This window comes from Anas acuta, chromosome Z (genome assembly GCF_963932015.1).
Source record: "Anas acuta chromosome Z, bAnaAcu1.1, whole genome shotgun sequence".
NCBI classification, from domain to species: Eukaryota; Metazoa; Chordata; class Aves; order Anseriformes; family Anatidae; genus Anas; species Anas acuta.
The window spans coordinates 63,454,820-63,475,353 of record NC_089017.1 but is presented as its reverse complement, the minus strand read 5'-3'; the positions used below and the strand labels follow the sequence as shown (position 1 = coordinate 63,475,353).

General features: G+C 48.7%; 3 protein-coding genes across 4 annotated transcripts; 1 reads left to right on the top strand and 2 right to left on the bottom strand.

The window, feature by feature from the left end:
- Positions 1–800: 800 nt before the first annotated feature.
- LOC137848263 (actin-like protein 7B) lies at positions 801–3,314 on the bottom strand. The gene has a single exon (XM_068667279.1). The coding sequence runs from the start codon at positions 2,267–2,269 to the stop codon at positions 914–916; it is 1,356 nt and encodes a 451-aa protein (XP_068523380.1). The 5' UTR covers positions 2,270–3,314; the 3' UTR covers positions 801–913.
- Positions 3,315–3,464: 150 nt separating this feature from the next.
- On the bottom strand, positions 3,465–11,753 carry APTX (aprataxin). 2 transcript variants are annotated; one of them, XM_068667282.1, is made up of 7 exons: positions 11,517–11,753; positions 11,312–11,395; positions 8,784–9,109; positions 7,574–7,633; positions 5,039–5,265; positions 4,111–4,214; positions 3,465–3,815 (listed from the first exon to the last, which is right to left on the bottom strand). In XM_068667282.1, exons 1-7 carry the CDS (start codon positions 11,647–11,649, stop codon positions 3,661–3,663), a joined length of 1,089 nt encoding a protein of 362 aa, XP_068523383.1. In that variant the 5' UTR covers positions 11,650–11,753; the 3' UTR covers positions 3,465–3,660. The 2 variants fall into 2 exon arrangements, with proteins under 2 accessions (XP_068523383.1, XP_068523384.1); XM_068667283.1 differs by having other exon boundaries at positions 8,784–9,113; positions 11,349–11,395; positions 11,517–11,752.
- Positions 11,754–11,925: 172 nt separating this feature from the next.
- On the top strand, positions 11,926–19,118 carry DNAJA1 (DnaJ heat shock protein family (Hsp40) member A1). The gene is made up of 8 exons (XM_068667280.1): positions 11,926–12,193; positions 12,301–12,478; positions 13,514–13,618; positions 13,732–13,959; positions 15,785–15,899; positions 16,916–17,031; positions 17,463–17,563; positions 17,823–19,118. Exons 1-8 carry the CDS (start codon positions 12,062–12,064, stop codon positions 18,039–18,041), a joined length of 1,194 nt encoding a protein of 397 aa, XP_068523381.1. The 5' UTR covers positions 11,926–12,061; the 3' UTR covers positions 18,042–19,118.
- The last annotated feature ends 1,416 nt before the right edge of the window (positions 19,119–20,534 follow it).

Here is a 20,534-nt window from a genome sequence, read left to right as displayed (position 1 = left end):
AATCTGATGCTAGGAAGTGCTTAGGTCTTGTTCAGCCTTATCTATTGCCTAGAAAAAGATTTGCTTCTTAAAGATCCCAAGAAAAGGCAAAACTTCTGCTAGCTTGATGGTAATTTCCTTGTGCCAAACACACAAGTTCCTTTAAAGTCTGCGTTGGTTCTTTTGTTTTTCCATCATGGTGCTAGTCAGAGCTGGAGACCCTTTTCTTAGACATGTTCTCCTGTTCTTCCATCAAGGCAAAATCAATTCAAGTTTGCCATGCAGGAGGAAGAGCAATCTTCTTAATCATTCATATCATAACTCAGATATGAGGTGGTTGTCTCGCCCTACCTGCTCTGCCCTGGGTGAACTCCTACAAAGGAGCGATAGAGCTGGAACCAGCACCTACTGCCAGTGTGCCTCCAGAGGGGAGGTCCTGCATCCTGCTGCTACAGTCCCTGAACCTTTGCTTCTGCTTCAGCAGCAACCAGGAGTTTCCTTGCCCTGGGTTTCTCTTTGGATGTTCTTTTGCCTCCGTTGCAGTGCATCTCGCTTCAAAACATACTGTGCCTTAGCTACTGTCTTTGCAGGTACACTGAATTTGCTCTTAACGTTTGTAGAGGCTCTTGCAAACAGATGCAGCTGAAGTAAGTCATTAAAGCAAAAATAGAGTTAATATAAGAACTGTCCCAGTTTCTGAGTAAATGTGATGCTGGAAGCCTGCTTCTCTCGTCAGGCAGTAGTTTGCCACTAGTCTGCTGTCCTGCTTCATTAAATACAAAAGAAAAAAAAAAAAAAAACAGACACTGTCAAAACTAGTGTAGCTGTAGCAAAAATCTTTTAATGTAACCACAGCAAGGGGTAGAGGGGAGATGCTCTTGAACTGAATCACGTCCCCTTTTCAAAAATAGTTTTAAGATACCCAGTGCCCCCGTCAGAAGCACTTCTTAAAAATGCAGGAAGGACCCCACTCTTCATACTCCTTCCTGTAAACCCAAAGCTTCTGGAAGGAGCGGAGCGAGGCCAGGATGGACCCACCAACCCAGACAGAAGACTTCCTCTGAGGTGATGCCGTGATGAGGACGTTGTCGCTGGGCCACATCTTGCTGAGTTCACTCTGGAAGCGGTCAGGAAAGCCTTCCATCATGGTGCTGCCGCCACACAGCAGGACGTTCCTCACCAGCTTCTTGTTGATGTCAGTGTCGCACTTCTCGAGGCAGCCGAGCGTCAGCTGTGGCAGCCCGGGTTGCTGCGACCCCAGCAGGGATGGTTTGAAGAGCGCTTCGGCACACAGGAATCTCTCTTTGCCGACCGTGATGAGGTGCCCGTCCGGCAGCTCGTAGTCAGCTTGTTGTTTCTTCAGAGGCAGATTCAAGTCCTGCATGAGGTCCAGAGAAGTGTAGCAACACCTCTCTTTGAGGTCTTCAATGATGCTCCGCTGGTTCTCCGTGAACGTGTACCCGGACTCGTTTAGTAGCTGCATGAGGTAGTTTGTGATGTCCAGGCCAGCGTAATCGACGCTGCCCGTAACGCTGCGCAGCACGTAGCCCTCGTAGATGGGAACCACGTGCGAAGCACCGTGGCCACTCTCCACCACCAGACCCGAGGTTTTCCCGTAAGAGTACATGGACAGCTGGGACTGGTAGGCGAGGTGCACGGCGGGCACGTGGAAGCCTTCAAACATCAGCTCCGCGTATTTCTTCTTGTCAGCCATGGAGCACAGGGGAGGCACTGACAGCAGGACGGCGTGGTCCTCCAGGCAGATCTGCATCTCCGTCTGGAAAATATACTGCAGAATATCCTGGACAGACTGCCAGTCCACCACCACGCCGTGCGTTAACGGGCTGATGAGATTTAAGGGCACACAGGTGTCCTGGAGCACTCTGCCAATGAAGGTTTCTTCTGGTTTGCCCTTGGCTTCCTGTGGGTGGTTACCAACCGAGGAAACGATATGGGAAGGCCACGGCTCCCCTGCGAAGCCACACTTGAAGTAACCCGTGCCCATGTCCACGACTACAGCTTCAGTTTGCTTCACCACCTCTAGGTAACCCTTGGTCTTTGACGCGTGCCTGTCCCTGACTGGTTTCGAGTGGCTTTTCTCTGGCGCTGCCTTTGCTGTGGGCCTGTTCTGCACAGCCATGGCGTGGGTGCAGCTGGGACTGGAAGTGCTCCTCAGCAGCATCGCTCTGCCTCCACTCCTCCCGGGCTCAGCACGAGTGGACAGAGGGACAGAGGGATGCCCACCCAGGGGCCTGGTGGCAGCGGTTGCGATGTCACAGACTTGTGACATCAGGCGTGGGCTGAACTGTGAAAGCAGGTGGCTTTCCTTTCTGGGTGCTCTGGCACGTAAGACCGGCGTTCTCCAGCATTTACAACTGCTGCTGTTCCAAAGCAGCTCCTACTGCTAAGCTTTAGCGCTATTTCACTTCAGGAGCCCGGTTTGACCATGCCAAAAGTGAACCCTCACACTGTGTAATTCCCTTTTTTTAAATCGTGTTTTCTAGGTGAAGGTATATTAACACAAGTGCAAGCAAGAACTAAAGAAAACGTGAGCAGTGTTTGAAATTAGGACACAGCCACCCCCTCACCGTTACTGTCCTCCATTTCACACTAGGTTCTTCATTCTTTTCCAGCAGCAACAGGCCACTCTGCCCCATCAGTGTATGCAGCAGCAGCGTGGAAGCAAAGGACGCTCTCTCCTGGAGTAATACAATCAAGATTTTACAAACAACATTTTCCTTGTGTGAGAGGTCTGTGTGCTCTTTTACTGACAGTCATTTCACCCAGAGGGCATCTTACTTAACAAGTCCAAGCTGTGCTTAGCATTAAATTCGACCCTACAAACTGGTTCTGGGCCTCTGAACAGATTTCCATTGCTACTGTTGTGCTGCCTAGCCAGGAGCTCACACCTTAGCAACAATCGGAGGATAAAGACTCACCAAAAAGCAGGCCTGGAGAACGATGGCAGCGTTGGACCACACTGCAATGTCTGTGAGCCTTGAGAGCGTACTGCTCTGGGGGACAGCAGAGCTGTGTTGTGTGCTGTACGTGTATTTTACATGTAAATGGTTAAATATGCCTTTGTGCATAAAGAAGTCAGACCTGCCCCTCCTGAAGTCTGAGCAGTAGGTGGCAATTCAGCAGCACTGCAGCCTTTGAGCAGAGCTGGGGCAGTGTGGCTGGGGTGCTGCAGCTGATGCTTTTTCCCTGTATATTCTCGGTACACTCCTGTGACAGTTTTGTTGCCAGCCACACCAGCCCCTCCAACATTGTGTCTTCAGAAAAGCCTTTGACAGGCAGGATACATCGAGAGAAAGACCACTAAATCATTGCTTCTCCCCCTTCACTACTGAAACCCACATCTGGTCTTAACACCTCAACTTCTGAAATAAAATAAATCTGTTCATCCAAACAAAACACTGCTCCCACGCTTCCATTCACATATGGATCAGCATGGCAGCGTCGTGACAGAGCTGCAAGCACCCTTCATTTCAGAGGTCACTTTATTAAATTTTTGTCTAAGCTTTGACAAAGTTATCATGCTGCTGTTTGCAGGCTCCATTTTCCCTTTAACATTTCTCAACACAATTAACAAAACGCGTACATGTCCCTTAACATTTCGAGGTTGTTGCTTTAGCCTGAAATCCGAACGCACAGGTTGTCAGGTGATTTCCTGCAGCGTCATTTTGGCCAGTGTTTCCTGAGGTGCTCCTTTAGCTGTGGGATAGTGGATAGCTGCTGTTTGCAAATATGGCATCTGAGGGGCAATTTGAGAAGTTCAGAGGCATGATCTTTCACTGTTACCTTTCCCTTGCTTCTTACCATCTCTATCACATCTGAAATAAAACCAGAGACGGGAGATATTGTGACTGCGTAACAACAAGAAAAGCGTGACACTGCAGAAATCTGAACGCCACTTCACACGCACAGCAAGTCATTATTACGTTTTATTTTAAGCCATCCACACAATTTGGTTAACTTTTAGTTAATGCTGTTCCCCAATATCTGAAATCACACAAGACCTTTTACTTACTGTGATTAAATGTATGGCTTATGCTTCTGTTGGGAAAAAAAAACACATCTAGAACGCACAAACGTGGTTATGTTATGAAATACTTTTTTAATCGTTACCTTGGGAGTTTAAGAAGTATTCTGTAGTAAAAGAGTTCCAGTGCTTTTTGGTTTTCAGGGCAGCAGAATCAAAATCCTGGCTGATTACATGCAAATGCAGGTGACTAAAACAAATATACAGATAAGAGAGAAGAAATGTGTTAGTGCACAAAGTACTTTTGCAGCAGTATCAGGTAAAGCACGGTCCAGTTGAGTAGGGCTGTCAGACTTATGGATCAGTCTTATTTCATCACGTTTGACCCATAGTTCTGCCACAGAAGAAACACAGTCCGTGTGTTCAAATACTGTCTCATGCCAAGCGTTCCGCTTAGGCAGAGTCGCCACCCTGCACATCCCACTAGCACGTAACTACAGTCTGTATTCCTGCGGGTCTCCAGAAAGGCAGAGACGGTGGTTTTAATAAACAAAAGGATTAAACTTCGTAGAGTGTCTCAATGGGACTTTACCGGTGACTTGATGCCCACTCCAAGAATCAGAGGAAACTCAGGATCCTCTGCAGGCACTCGGGCACTGCACTGCCTGGACTTATTTACACACGAGATTAAAATCCTTGCTCTGTGTCAGGCTGCACTTGGCTGGCTTAAGAGTCACTCTGATCCCGGATAAGCGCCCTGGGAGGCGGGGATGGCATGCACGATGGCCGTGCCACCCCTTCCACTGGCCGGGCACAGTGTACCACGCCCCAGCCCCACAACCCTGCTGGGGCCCGGCGGGCACTGCCCACCTGCTTCCAGACACGCGTGGAGCCCACCAGCACCTATGCAGCAGCAGCACGCTCACAGCTGCACCCAAACGCCTTGGACACCGGTCAGTTTTTAGCATTTAGGAGGACTGGTTATCCTTCAGCAATGCCAGACCGTTACAGATTTAGCCCCAAGCCTGTAAATCCAGAGCAGGGCCTCCACCTGAGGGCTCCCCCAGGCCTTACCTCATGCTGGGGATAGCGTGGTAGCCCAGCCGGAACTCCAGGCTGCCTCGAGCAGGGCACTGGTCGATCATTTTTTCCCCAACTGCATGCATGTGTTCCAGGAGCCCAAGATGCTCCCTGGTGACCGTCTTCAGGCTTGGAATGGATTCCCATGGCAAAATAAGCCAGTGGTAGCGTGCTTTAGGGTATTTGTCTTTGATGACTACAGTCTTCTCGTCTTTGTAAACCTAGCAAAACAAGAAACTTGATTAGATGCTGATTGGAAGCTAAATTCTTTATCCCCAAAACCACTGCAGTGAATTTTGAGTGAATTTTGGGCCATTAGCCATCTGCACGTCCCATCACGGTTGCAGAAGTCCTTAAGTACGTATTTGTGTTGCTAGTAGAACTGGGCCTGCCAGGAAAAAAAAGCCAGGAAAAAAAAATACTATACAGCAAGAAATACCAAGCAGCAGGGCATTCCACCTCAAAGAGGACCGTGACTGTAACCATGCTGGCCCAGCACGTCCCTTCTTCCACACCAGGCAGCTACGGAGAGAGACAATCCCGCATCCTTCTTTACACGCTTCAAGGAAAAAGCCTTCTGTTCCTATGCAGCAAGGAGTACAGTGGCCATTGCTACAAGAGGATGTGAAAACTCTTGAACATCAGCAGGGCTCACAGCAGTGAGGTCCAAGAAACCCTGCTTCCACCGGGCTGCATTCGGGCCATGTGGTCACCGAACAATACTCAGGGCCCTGTGCTGAATACAGAGCACGTAGGAATGCACTGGACAGCCTCACACTTTGAAGGTTTCTGGAGTGAAACACAAGTCTCAGGCGTGCTACAAACAGAGTGCTCAGCACTGTAGACCTGCTCCCGCATTAAAAGGCCAGAACCTTCAAATCTGAGCTATTTCATTTCATACTACTTTGCAAGAGCGTTCATTCATATAAAGGAGAAGCGATTTCTGTCTCTCATGCCCTCCTTTCCCGTGTTTTCCTTTTGTTTTGCCCTCTGCTTCAACTCCATGCAGCTCATCGGGAGAAACAGAAGCAAAGCATGTGGAGAGCAGGGCGGGACAGCACGTCCGTGGCAGTAAAAATGTGTCAGGTTCTGAAGCAGAAACTGTGAGCTGTCTCTCTGATCTCTTAGCAGCAAGTCTGTTGGTGAGAGATGGATGGTGTCTTTGTCATCTTTGCTAATTATTTTCATATGTTTATATAAAGAGCTAATCAGTCATGCTCTCTGGGCAGGAAGATTAAAATTCTGTCAGCACACAAATCATAAGACTAATTCTTTCAGCAGCAAGACTGCTGTCCTGTCTTTATATACACACATCAGTGTTTGTATACACAACCAGGGAGAACAGACAATTGTGACAAGGTGTTTCCAGAAAAAGACACCTTGTCGTGTCTTTAATAGTGATTAAGAAGCAAAGGTTCTGTGGCTTGTGTGTTTAACTCCAAACCACAACTAACAAACTAACAGTAAGCCACGAACAATTATTTGTGTTCTAACCTTCCAAGAACAGAAATAAGAAAACTGGAGGAACAAGTAGCCATACTGGAGCCCAACTCTCTGCTTTTCTCAAGCTCAGGGAATGTGGAGAGAAATTCCTGCTTTTCACATGTTTACAAATGGTTGGAACGTGTACACAGCTTGGAGAAATATTAATTTCTGGATTACTCTCGTGTCTAATTCTCTCAAGGCAAAAATTCCACTGCAAGTGCTGTTTGATGCAGATTATGCTGCCTCTTTTGGAGATAAGCTATTAATCTTGTTTTCAGGAAGGAGTTTCTATATACTTGCAAAACTCTGAAATAAAACGAAAGTCTGCTTTTTACTTAGGGATAGGGAATATTCCCTTCAGGCTGTCAGGACACAATGATGAGAAAGCGTACAGGCTGAAGCCACAGAAGATGCTGTCAGATTGTTGCTTTCTTTCAGCAAAGTCAGCCCAAGGAAAAGCACGATGCAGCCCCGGGGAAGCAGAGGAAGGGAGGTGCGTTGGGAGCCTCTGCAGAAGGTTAAAGGAAGCCACCCAGGAAATCCCTACTGGCATGAGGAAATAGTGTGGAGCTGGAGCCAGGGGTCACATCCTGCCAGCTGCTGCACAGGTGTAGCAAAGTTAAAGTTTACTAGAAACCAGGAAGCTGCGTCGCACTTGGAGATAAGACAGTGCTGACTGCCAGAAAGCAGGGGTCTCCATTCCGTGCTCACTTCAAATCGCAGCCCTGTTTTTGTCAGTTTCCCTGAGAAAACAAAGCAGCCACGCTGCTCACCTGCTCTCCCAACAACCTTTTTGTAACTGCTGGCCAAACTTGACAGCGTAGGGAGCTCCAGGATAATGAAGTTCTGACGTTCTGCAGGCTCCCAAAGGGACTGTAAAGACCCCCAGATTAATGCTGCTACGGACAGAGATGAAAGTGCAATTCAGCCCTTGTGAGGTACGCCCCCAGCTAATCTGATCATTAAACTGCGGCATGAAAGGAAAAACCTCGTTTAACTTTGTCAGACAAGAGCTGCTGCGAAGTACAAGTGTACAGTTCTCACCTGCATTTTTGGATCTTGCATGGAACTCTTCAGACCCTGACTCCAGTGTCCTAAATGTTCCTAAAAAACAGATGGAAAAAAAGAAAAAAAAAAAAAAAAACATTTTTGTAAGAGAATTAAGAATATAATGACACATTTTAAAGCATTTTGTTATGTGCTTTCATTGGAACTATAGCAACGAAACAACAGAACGAACAAAGTAACATGAAAAACAAAAGCTGATTGACACCTGAATTATTTCCTTTCCACGAACACCAACACAGGCACTCCAAACGTCCCCACAAAGCTAGTTCTTGAAAACAAGATGCTGTTAGGACTCAAAGCTGGAAATGTAACAGCAGGGAGCTCTGTACCTGCTTGAGCTTAGTCACTGCCATGCAGGTTTGGGCCCAGGCCATCATCACACTCTCATGGAGGCTGATGTTCAAACATTATTCCAGCGCTGACAGAGAACCAACAAATTGTCATTTTTCTTTGCCCTTGCCACCAATACGGCCCTAACATAACTAGCCTCAGGCCACCAAAGAAATAAAGAACCCATGAGATTGAAACTTTCTTCAGGGTTTTGTTTTTATGCCTTCTCCAGCAACTGCAATTTTGCTGTTCCAGAAGCACTAAGACGTCCATGGCTCTTTTTTATTATTATTATTTTGTGCATGTCAGCAGGGTTAAAAAGTTCCTTTCAGAAGATTTTGGCTGATAACGTCAACGTAAACCCGGTTCTACCTTAAGGAATGACCAAAACCGGGAGGCAGGTGCAGAAGGCACAGGAAGAAAAGGGGTCAAGATGTTCTGTTCTCTGTGCACAAGCTTCTTGATAACCACTGCTCTGCCTGTAAGAGAGCAGATTTCATCTCAAGAGCCAGCACAATATCCTTGCGTAACTCCCGCTGCGCAGAGCCTCGAGGAGATCTGCCCTTCGAGCACAAACTGCAGCAGGAAGCAGAGAACGAACCCTCGCTTGCTACAGCAGGCCCCTTCACACACACTCACCAGCTGAGGTGAGCATGGACACGAGCAGCTTTCTCGGGAGCCGCGTGATCTCAGGAGCAGAGTCTCTGCCTCAGCACGGGGCAGCCTGTGTGCTCTCAACACGTCCAGCTGACAAGCTGTCCCACAGGCAGCACCCACAAAAGTGATGATCAAAGCCCTCTGATGGAGGAGGAAACTCCAGGGGGAACAGCAGAAGTACTAACACCATGAGACTTGCCTTTTTGCTCGAAGTCCCCTCCTGTGGAAACACACTGGTCTTGCTTAGCTTGAGCTCTGCAGAACTGCCTTGTGTATCCACCACCTCCGTTTTCTTTGCCTTCCTGGGCACATTTTCTATATCATCGTTCTCAGAGGAGTCCTCACATGGCCTCTTTTCAGCTTGTACTTTCTCTTCTGCTTCTGTAACATCTTTCCCCGATTCTTCAGCAAATTGCACGGTGTAGGGGTAAAGCTTATTCACGATGTGCAGAACTTGGCCTGGCCTCATTTTCACCTCTTCATCCTTGCCAACATCCACTAAATCAACACTAGTTGGGTTGACTCCTATCTTTGGCAGAGAGAAAAAGATTAAAGGAAGTAAAAAAAAAAAAAAGAAAGAAAAAAATGCAGAAGATGCAACTGAAATCACCAGCAACTGCTGCTCAGTAGCCCTGGAACACCACTATCCAGTAAAGGAAATGTGCTTTGTCTTCACCCCCTGCCTGCCCCACAGCGACTCACTCCCAGAATCAGGAAAGCTGAAAGCTGGAGGCACCTTGCTGCCTGTCTTGCAATCACAGCCCTTGGCTCCCTGTGGAAAGGACCCAGCAGCTCTACTGCAGCTGGCTACAGAGCTACAGGAAGACCTGTGCCTGGCTTTTCAAAATATACACAACCTACTGCAAAAATAGTAACAAAGTTAGTAACAATTATTTCTGGAAAAAAAAAAACAAAACAGTGGTTTTAAGAAATTATTTCAGTCCAATACCCGCCAGAAAGCCTCCTGAGTTCAGATTACTTTATTTCCTCTTTCTTCTCTTTTTTACTATGTTTTGTTTCCTGCCCAGCACCTACCAAACTCTGTCCCATCAACGCATCCACCTTCAAATGCGTAATCTCACTCTTTGGTTCCTTTCAAAAGAGCTGAGGCTCACTAAGCACTCCGCTAAGGCTTTCAACACTCCCCTGTGTAACCAAAAGAACGAAAGAAAAGCCAGGAAGCAGGTTATTTGAGCCCTCAGAGAGCTCAACTACGCAGGGATAAGCTCCTTTGTCCTGGCTTTTTTTGGGTCCCAAGGCAGATGTAGTAACTTTTCCCCACTCCACAGAGGACTGTGTTCACACAGTGAGAACACTTGCCTGTTGCTTTAAGAGAGACAAAATCTCTCAGCCCACCTCAGCTTGTGCAAAACATGCACAGGTCTATCTGTGTTTTAAAGCTTTTGTTTTCATTTTGCATGCTATGCTTTCACTAAACCAGTTCTGCTATTGACTTTCCTCTAGCAGAAGCTCAGGACAGCACAATCAAAATGTACTTGCTCTTCTCGTTTCATCATTTTATGGATCTACACAACTCTAAAATGATTTTCCACCCAAAACGGTGCTTTAAAGACTGAGAAGTTACCTAAGTCCATCTGATAACTGAAAAGCAGCATTTTTTTCCTTTGTCTCAGCCTTAGCCAACAACACGGTTGTGTGCGCAATCTAACGGTGACTGGCTGAAGACAGGTTTGGCCTAATCAAGAGGGTGACCTGAGGGTAGCCAGGAGTGCCTGGTTTCAGCAAATGCTTATAAATAAGTTGTAGGAAACCAGCTCTTGCTTGTGACTGATAAACTCTGACAGTGTTTCTTCAGTTTTGTCCTAGGGAACCCGTTTGTTTCACAGGATGGTACCGTGCCTCTCCCTGCCCGCTGTCTGCTTTTACGAAGCGCCTGCCTGATCCCAGGCAGCACCTTTTCAGCCTACACTTACACAGAGTTTCACTGAAATTAAGTACATTTCTCACACCCCTGGCCAACTGGGCTGTTTAACTGACCACCGCAACCCTGTACAGGGAGAAAACTCCAGAGCTGGCAGCGTAAATGGGCTAACATCCCCTGCCAGGGGGTCCTCCTGGCCCTGAAATACCAGCAGCGCTGCATTCAAATCATGGCTAGGACCGACTCCTGTGAGAGCGTCTGCGAGATTTCTGCAGGATTCGCCACAGACCAGCAGGGGCTCGGGGCTTGCTGAGCTCAGGAAGACATTTTGATGGAGGATAAGAGGGCTGATGTGTTGTCCACGTGGATGCTGCTGCTGTGGACACCTGCACCTGAGGACAAGGAGCTTTCCTTTCACACTACCCTGGGGACACTTTGTGAGTATGAGAGGAGGCCTATGCCCACCCAGTATGTAACACGAGGATGCCTTTGCTGATGTCTGACAGCACATCCCACCTTTGTGGCACCCACATCTTTGCCTGCCTGTCGCTTGCAACAAAAACCCTCCACAGCTGCCTGGACCCGTGAGTACGGGGCGCGCTCTGACCCCTGCTGAAGAGCTGCCTCAGCTTCAGAAAGGCAAGACGAACGCTCAGGAAGATCGGCAAGTTTAGGGGATGAACTACAAAATCTGCAAGGCATGGAGCTGGGAAGAACAGGCCGAGGGTCCACAGCAGTGGGGGCCATGCGTTGTGTTCTTCTGGGTGAAAAAACTGTGTGAGAAGCTCCAGGCACGGCGGCGAGGATTGCCCCCTACGCTATTTAGGGCTCATTGAGCACCCTACCTGCACAGTACCACACAGAGCTGGTGCAGCAGCATACCTGCCTCACCGTGACGTACCCCTTGCTGCAGTCGGCTTGGAGCTGAACTGGAAAAAAAAAAGAAAGAAAAAAAGAACAAAAAGCGTCAGAAAACGCGCAAACCGCGCGGGGGCAGCGCCGCCCCGCCCCGCTCCTCGCTCCCGCGTTTTGCCCCCCCGCCGGCCGCACCTTGCCGCCGCGAGCACCTCCTGTCCGTTATCCCCGTCTCGGGGCCGCGCCCCAGCACCACGGCAGCCGCGTGAGCCAGCGGCACCCGCCGGCCGCCGCCGCCGTCCCCCGGCACCAGCCAGCACGCCCGCATGGCGCCGGCGCTGCGGGGCTGCCCCCGGCCCCCCCGCGGCCCGCCAGGCCCCGCTGGGCCCCGCTAGGCCGCGCTAGGCCGCGGCGGGTTGGCCCGGTTGCCATGGCAACGCGGCTCCACCAATGGGCTCCCGCCGCGCGCGCCACGTGACCCCCCTGGCTGTAGGAGGCGGGGCGGGCGGCGCTGACTGGCTCGCCGCTCTTCCCGCCCCTCGCTGTGATTGGCCGCGCTGCCCGCCAAGCAGCGGCTTCCGGGGCGGGGCGGCGCCGGCTCAAAAGCGGGCGGATGCGGGCCCGGCTCGGAACTTTCCAGAAGGGTCGCGAGCGCTGAGGCGAGCGGAGCGGAGCGGGAAGGGAAGAAGGGGGCGCCGCCGGCATCGTGACGGGGGCTCGGGGCCCGGCCCGGCGGCACCATGGTGAAGGAGACGACGTACTACGACGTGCTGGGCGTGAAGCCCAACGCCTCGGCGGAGGAGCTGAAGAAGGCGTACCGCAAGCTGGCGCTCAAGTATCACCCCGACAAGAACCCCAACGAGGGCGAGAAGGTGGCTGGGGGGGCGTGGGAAGGGGCTGGGGGAGTCCCGGTGCCGTCAGGGCGGCTGGCTGAGGCGCTGTGTGTCTGTCCGTGTCTGTCTGTGTGTCCGTCCCGCAGTTCAAGCAGATCTCGCAGGCCTACGAGGTGCTGTCGGACCCCAAGAAGCGGGAGCTGTACGACAAAGGCGGCGAGCAGGCCATCAAGGAGGGCGGCTCGGGCGGCGGCTTCGGGTCGCCCATGGACATCTTCGACATGTTCTTCGGCGGCGGCGGCAGGATGCAGAGGGAGAGGCGAGGTACCGCCCGCCGGGGGTGGCTGTCGGGGGGGTGTTCCCGCGGCAGCAAAGCCCCGAAAGGGCGGCGAGGCAAAGTTAGAGCGCGTGGTTCACGTGCTGGGTCTGCTGAGCGCTATCTCGTGTTAATGGCTAACCCGACCCTGTGCGCGGACAGCCTGAGGCTGAGTAAGAAACGGTAACGTGCCTTGAAGCGGTCTTTTCGGGAGCCTGCTGTAGAAGTTAGCCCGTAACCATTAATTTCTCCTTTACTTAGAGTTAAATGTATCAAAGTGTGGTAGCCACATCATTTCCAGTCCGTGAAACTTTTGTTTCCTTGTGGTGTTGGTTGGAATCGGGCTGAAGCTGCGGTGAAACGATGCTCAAAAATTAAAGTCCGGATGGGTCACGTTGGGAGAGTATAACATGAATTAAACTGCTTCAGAGCAGCGCTGGCCGCAGCACTTCCTAGGTGTGATCTCCAAAGGGATAAAGAATTGAAAAGGCTGCATGTCAAAATGTTACATTTTTGTATCAGAGTATCACTTTTGTATCACAGTCCTGTACCAGGCAGGACTGGCTACACTCCACAGAAAGAACCCCGCAGTTGCTACAGTTGTGATCAGTTACCGGGCTGTTCCTTGGTTCAGTTCCGAGAAGTTCCCTCCTGAGAGGAAAAAAGAACCATGCGGTCTTTCAGCAGTGCCTCACGCTTCCCTGTGGCAGGCAGAACTTCTTCCTTAGTCGCAGTTAAAATTGAAATCTTGCATCTGAGACTTAAATATAAAGCTTTTATTTTTTTTTAATGTTTTGTTTGTTTAATTTGTGCCTCCAGAGAAAGGTCTCTGGCTTAACCTAATAGAGAAGCATTATGGACAATGCTATTAGAACTGTTACTTAATTATAATTGCAAATGGAAAATAGCAATTGGCTAATACCAGCAACACAGCTAAGCAAGATGCTAAAACTTAGAGGTTTTTTATTGTGATTGGGGAGGGCAGTGGTGTTACCATTACTTTGAGTCCAGACGCTCAAGTAGTTACACATTTTCTTTTACAGGCAAAAATGTGGTCCACCAGTTATCAGTCAGTTTGGAGGATATGTATAATGGTGCAACGAGGAAACTGGCGCTGCAGAAGAACGTTATCTGTGACAAATGTGAAGGTAGCTGTGAAGTTGAAACACTGTAGCCTTTGTTTCTAAAGCTGCAGAAGTAATCTCTGCTTCCTTGTTTCTTCTGGCAATGTGTAACCATCCATCCCTGATTCTCCCGCCAGGACGTGGAGGAAAGAAGGGCGCGGTGGAGTGCTGTCCGAACTGCAGGGGGACGGGCATGCAAATCCGAATTCACCAGATCGGGCCGGGCATGGTGCAGCAGATCCAGTCCGTGTGCATGGAGTGCCAGGGGCACGGGGAGCGCATCAGCCCCAAGGACCGGTGTAAGAGCTGCACTGGCAGAAAAATCGTTAGAGAGAAGAAAATACTAGAAGTTCACATCGACAAAGGTGAGGTGTCCTGCTCTAAGATGAAGCATTAAGCTTGCTTGTACTCACACTGCCTTTGCAGCACTGAAATAGAAGCTTTAACAAGTACACGGTGTTGATTTGGTGAGTAACGCCCTCGAATACATAATGAAGTCACTTGTTGCTGGCTCCAAAAGGAGGAGATCTGTTTTTAGGGAAGATTGATCACTTCTGTGTTAGCATCTTAATTTCTGTGCACATAGCTGAGAATGAATCCTGAAACGTGCTGTGCTGTCAGCAGTGAATTGTTTTTATTTAGAGCAGTTGTGTAAACGCTGGTCTTGATCAGGTAATGGGACTAGTTAAAATCCATCCCTTGTTGGTCCAGCTGCCCTCATGACTTTTTGTGCGTAGGGAAACCATGCAGACTCCGATCACTTCTACTGTGTTTCAGTGAGAAGGGGAACCAGGTCTGCTACAGTAACAGGGTGCCAAGACGGTGCTAAGCCCCTAATGCTTAGAACTGCTCGCTGCGTAACCCTGACAGTGCTGCTTAGCACAGGTGCTCTTGGCGTGGCCAAGTGCAATTCACAAACCCTCACAGGGCTCAGAGAATGCCATGTTGAGTGACAAATACTTGAGGAAGTTCTTCAAAAGGTAATGGGAGAAGTCTTGGAACCAGAGCAGCTTGTAAGATAAGCTGTGCTGACAAGCACATGGCTCATACAGAAGATAATTTGTTGCAGATCTGTAACTATTTTACATGTATGTATAACCACAGCCTACACACTGCCCTGCTTTAGTTTCCCCTGGGAAAATCCTACAGTAATGCTAAACTTGAAGGTCAGGAGGGAAATACTACTGGCACTTCAAACAAGGAGACCCATTGAAAAGAGCTTTTTCTTTTCCTCATAGAAAAAGACTGAGCTAGAATGAGGCAGCAAGAATTTATGTATCATGACTTCTGTGTCGGTGATTGTGGGTGTCTGAGATCATAGAATCATCTGAGTTGGAAGCGACCCACAAGGATCATTGAGTCCAAATCCTGGGTCCCCAAAGGACCACCCAAAAAAAAAAATCAGAGCATTATGTCTGAGAGCGTTGTCCCCATGATTCTTGCACTCTGACAGGCTCAGGGCTGTGACCACTGCCCTGGGCAGCCTGTCCCAATGCCCGACCACCCTCTGGGTGCAGACCCTTTCCCTAACCCCCAGCCTGACCCTCCCCTGTCCCAGCTCCATGCCATCCCCTTGGGTCCTGTCACTGTCCCCAGAGAGCAGAGCTCAGCGCCTGCCCCTCCGCTCCCCTCGTGAGGGAGCTGCAGGCTGCCATCAGGCCTCCCCTCAGCCTGCTCTGCTCAGGGCTGAACAAACCAAGGGATCTCAGCTGCTCCTCATATGTCTTCCCCTCCAGAACCTTCACCATCTTGGTTGCCCTCCGGTCCTAGGGAAAGCGATTCTTGCACCATGCAGTCACTGAGATCGTGTTTCATTAGTCTCTCTGCCACATGTATTTATAGAACTTGGATTGATTGGCTATTCTCAAAATGAATTTTGTATGTACCGTTTGTTATCTTTGCAGTGCTTGCTCATACAGTGTTACATTTAAAGATTTTATCTTGGCAGGTGGCTACTATGAGCTACAGTTAGGCTTAATGATTTTGAGCTGTAGCTCAGGTTGGCAGCAGTAAGATCTGCTGGACGTGTGAGCTGATTTGAGGGGAGAAGTAATGTTGAGGGAAGAAGTTCGTAATGTTCTAGTATCAAGATTCAGTGATTTCCCAGTATCAGCTTGTGCCTATACAAGTATTTCTTGTTGCTGCCTTTCAATTAAAAAGCTGGAAAATGCTTTTGCCTTTCTACGACAGGAATGAAGGATGGTCAGAAAATAACATTCCATGGTGAAGGGGACCAAGAGCCAGGACTAGAACCAGGGGATATTATTATTGTCTTGGATCAAAAAGACCACTCTGTATTTACAAGGTAAGAACTTCAGAATCCTTAGTGTTCGCTCTTGATTTGCTTGTTTGCATGCTTCCTTGGTTACTGCTGACTTCCTAGCTCCTGGAAATGTGAGTAGACAGGATCCGGTGGCTGGAAGTCACCTGTGAGTCCTGATGTGTGCAGAAACCCCGGTGCAGTTAGCCAGAGCCACGGTTTTGAGTGTCAGACTGTGCACGAGTGGTTACCTGGGACCTGAACTCAGATGGCTTATTTTTGTCCATCCTTCTGCCCACTGCCTTCAGTCCTGGTGTCCTCAGATAACCCTTGATATTACTGGTTTTGCGGTGTTTTGCTGAGCTCATGCCGCTTCTGGGACAACTGGAATGTTCCTCCTCTCCCTTCGTAGTCTAAAATTAACTTTTCAGGCAAGTCTAATTCCAGAGACCTTTAAAATAGGGTGAGTGAAGTAACTAAGTTCTTTAAATAGGCTTGAGGATTTCATAGCCCTTGGACATGCAGTGCGTCTGGACATCACTTGTGCTGCCATACTGAAGCCAGAATGGGCGATTAAAATGACTGCTTTGTAATGTCCAGGCGCTTTGTGATTCATTGTACCTTCATCAGAACACATCGTGGCTGTGGCCTGCTTACAATTCCCTAGCACCAGGCTGTCAGAAGGCAGGACTAACAAAATAACTTTTAGCTGGCTGATACACCAGAGAAAGTATTAATATACCTAAAAGGAAGGGATTAATTGTCCCAGCTCTTCCCTAGAATTGGGAAGGCGTGGTGAAGTAAAACTGAATGCAGATGAGCCTTACCATATTTATTTCTTTCCAGTAAACACTTCACCACTTTGAATAGCTAGATTTGATGAGCAACAGCTCTCAGCGTGGGTCCTGTTCCCATAATGCTGTCCTGAGATGCTGCATCAATACTCAACACTACTTAATTGCCCAGACTTCTCTATTAAAGCTTGTCCTTTAATAAAGTTGGGCACGATGCTCTTACTGCTTCCTCCTTTCCGTGACTGTTTTTGATCGGTTCTTCCACAGACGAGATGAAGACCTTCTTCTGTCTATGGATATACAGCTGGTTGAAGCACTGTGCGGCTTTCAAAAGCCCATCACAACGCTGGATAACCGAACCATTATTATTACCTCCCATCCTGGTGAGTGCTGGCTTGCTTCCTGCTAACAGTCCAAGCTGGAAGGAACAGAAACAACCATGTGATATGGTAACAGACCTTACCTCATGGACATGGTTATATCCTGGGGGTACTTGACCTTAGAGCTGAAGGCGGTGGGTCTCTGAAAATGACTTTCAGCCTTGGAAGTGATGGAGCACTTAATGTACTTGTAATTATGCTTCTTTTGGGAAGCATAACAAGGCTACAAGAATGTAATGTAGATGTCAGCCTGCTTTCCTACTCAGGAGTTACCAGGCAGTAAGTCCCTGTTACACTGCTGCGTACCAGTGTAGCTGTCTAAAAGAAAATGTAGAAGGCTACATAGACACTCAAGGGAGTTAGAACTAAAGCTGCTTCTGCTGCCTGCCTGAATTCCGTTCCTTTATTGCTTTTCTTGTTTTGTCCTTTCTTAGGCCAGGTTGTCAAGCACGGGGCTATTAAGTGTGTGTTGAATGAAGGCATGCCAATTTATCGCAGACCGTATGAGAAAGGACGTCTTATCATCGAGTTCAGAGTAAGTGGGTCAGCGTGACTGCAGGGCGCAGCTCAGCACTGCATCATGTCCCTGCACCTGGTGCTGGGAGCTCTGACAGCAGGCTCTGTGCGCCACCAGTTCAGAGGAGATTCCGCCCTGTCTGTCATGCTACACACAAGCACAGGGCTGATGTCACCTGCAGTGATGTAGCAGGTTTTGGCAGATCATTGACCAGTGGCTGGATGGGGAAAGGTAAGTTCAGGAACACCTGAGTAACTCCGGCTCTTGATGATTTCAGGTGAACTTCCCAGAGAGTGGCTTCCTCTCCTCAGATAAGCTGTCCTTACTCGAAAAGCTGCTACCTACGAGGCAGGAAATAGAAGAAACTGAGGAAATGGAGCAAGTGGATTTAGTGGACTTTGATCCATCTCAAAAAAGAAAACATCACTATAATGGAGAAGTCTACGAAGATGATGAGCACCACCCTAGAGGTGGCGTTCAATGTCAGACATCGTAAAAGGGCCAGTGAATAACTTGTGATGCTTGTTTTGTATGCATTAGTGGATGAGTGAAGGACTACAAGCGGTTCACCCTCACTTCCTGCTATTTGTTGTTATATCCAGCCATAGTTGTTTCTTAAAAGCATAAGGAAATAAACTAATGAAACTGACTTGGAAACTTGTATACAGCTCCAGGATGCAAGCTCAAACCAAGTTGATTGCACTTCACCCTTGCCTGTTGATCCAGAAAACTCCTTCACCTGCTTGTCTTTTATTTCAAGCCTTGTAATTCCTGTACGTGTGCAATTGCTGAGGCTTAGACTAAGATTCTGTGGTGGTCTTTTTTGGTATTTTCATCTTATACTCTGATAAAGTATGCACAAGTACTTTTAAATCACGGTAAGATATAGCTAATCTTTGTACCTGTTAGGATATCATGTTAATGTTCTGGGCTTGCGCTGGGGATTATCAGTAGGGACTGGCTCTAACACGGCCTCCTAACACATGAAGCTGACAAGGATGTGGTCAATCTTCACAGGCCTGTTGAAGCCACATGATCCATGACTTCTCTCAAGTTTCTGCACATAAGGTCAAGTAGTCCTTATGCCAGCTTCGGTCTTGACCTTGGAGCTAGATGTGAAGCTTTGTTCAGTTCATGCTGGCTGCTCTTTGGCTGCTGTTCTGCATGATACTGTGTATAGAGCCAGTGGTTGCTTGGCTGCTGCTGCCGGAGCTTCATCCGCTACTGTGCATGAGTGAAAAAAAAAAACAAAAAACCTCCAGGCCTTATCAGCACACATGCGGTTTGAGTCTTATCACCCTGCTGGCATGTGAAGCTTGACTTTGCCCTTGATTACTGAAATCAGATACCCTACAGGGTATGTCGTGGAAAGCAGTATGGTCCCTACTGGTGTTTATATGTGAGCCTGCAGAAAAAAAAGAAACTTACTGTCAGTGAGTATCCCGACTGACACATCTAGGATGTTCTGAAATTAATGTATTGTGTGCATTATTTTGAGCTGACTCTTGAAAATTATGTATGAATGTTCTAATTATTGTAGATGAAGCATTTCCAATATAATTACAAAATCGTTCATTGCCTCTTTTCTGAGACCAGATGTTGGTTTAAAGATACCACACCCCTCTTTTTAGGCAGCTATTCACAGAAAATTCCTAGCAAAACACATCTTTCACAGAACATGCTGAGCAGACAGGTCTGGATTTAACCTCTAGCATGGTCTTGTTTTACCATCTGGCTTAGGACACAGCTCATGTTTTCTGCCCTACTTTGAAGCAAAAGCAGGGAGAGAATTGTCACGTTTCCTCCAGAAAATGGCTGCTGTGAGGACAGTCTGTGTTGTATTTCTGGAAGCAGGTTATGCAGTACCTCTTGACCTTGACTTAGAGGTGGGTTTTGTTATAAGGACAGCTCATGAAGTGTTCCTTGAGCCTCAGATAGAGCTCCCTTTCAGGCACACACAGAACAGACAACCTGGGTCTTGCCCACACTTTTTCCCTTCATCTGTCTCAGCAGGAATCAGATTCCGTAGGCGAGGTGTGTTTGTGAATTGCACTCGAGCTCATTAGTCAGCTCTACCCCTACATCTAACCAGCAGGAGCCTTTGCTTCGTCAGGGGGGGAGTAGAAACTAATCCTGCCACTGCCAAGAGGCTTCCGCAGAACTGTCCCAAGCCTGAACTGCACAGGGATGTGTGAACTCATCCTCAGGACCAGACCAACCCCTATCCCCACAAAGGGCTATCAGTGGCACAGCATACCCTCAGCAAGGTTGCGGATGACGTGGAACTGTTAGGAGCAGCGGGCGTTGCCACAAAGCTGCCTGTGCCATGGCTGCACGAGACAAGGAATTAGGTGGTATTAGGAAAGGCTGAGAGAGCTGCACCTGTTCAGCCTGAAGAAAAGCAGGGGGTCAGCCCAGACGACCTCCAAAGGGCCCTTCCAGCCACAGCCACTCTGTGGATAAAGCCTGAAAGAGCTCTTTGTTGTTTTGTTTACAAAGCTCCCATTTTGGAAAGATGGGAAGAGCTTAACAAGTTCGCAACAGCACATGCCAGCTCCCAGACATTTCATGCCCAACAAAGAGCCGGTGGTATCAGAGGAATTTGTTGCTACACTGGGAGCAATTTTAAAGGCTGACAAAATGAAGCTGGAGAGGGCTTCAAACTGTTTGCATTATGAAGCTCCCAGTCTCACAGTGTGAACAGCACGCTATAAATAAAACATTGTTATGCTCCCTTAATGCCAGCTCCTTGTACCTTGCTCCACAGGTAGCTGAAGAATGCCCACAAATGATTCCTACTCTACGCCAGAAATAGAGCGCACAGCCACTTTTCTCCTTGAAAGCTTCCCTAAAAGCTGGGCTGTCCCCCTGGACATTCAAAATTTGACTCAGCCTGTCCCCCATCAGCTGCCGTGATCCAGAAGGTCACCGGGGCTGCGTACTGCCATCCAGGGCACAGCTCCTGAAGCCCACATCACCCACAGGAACT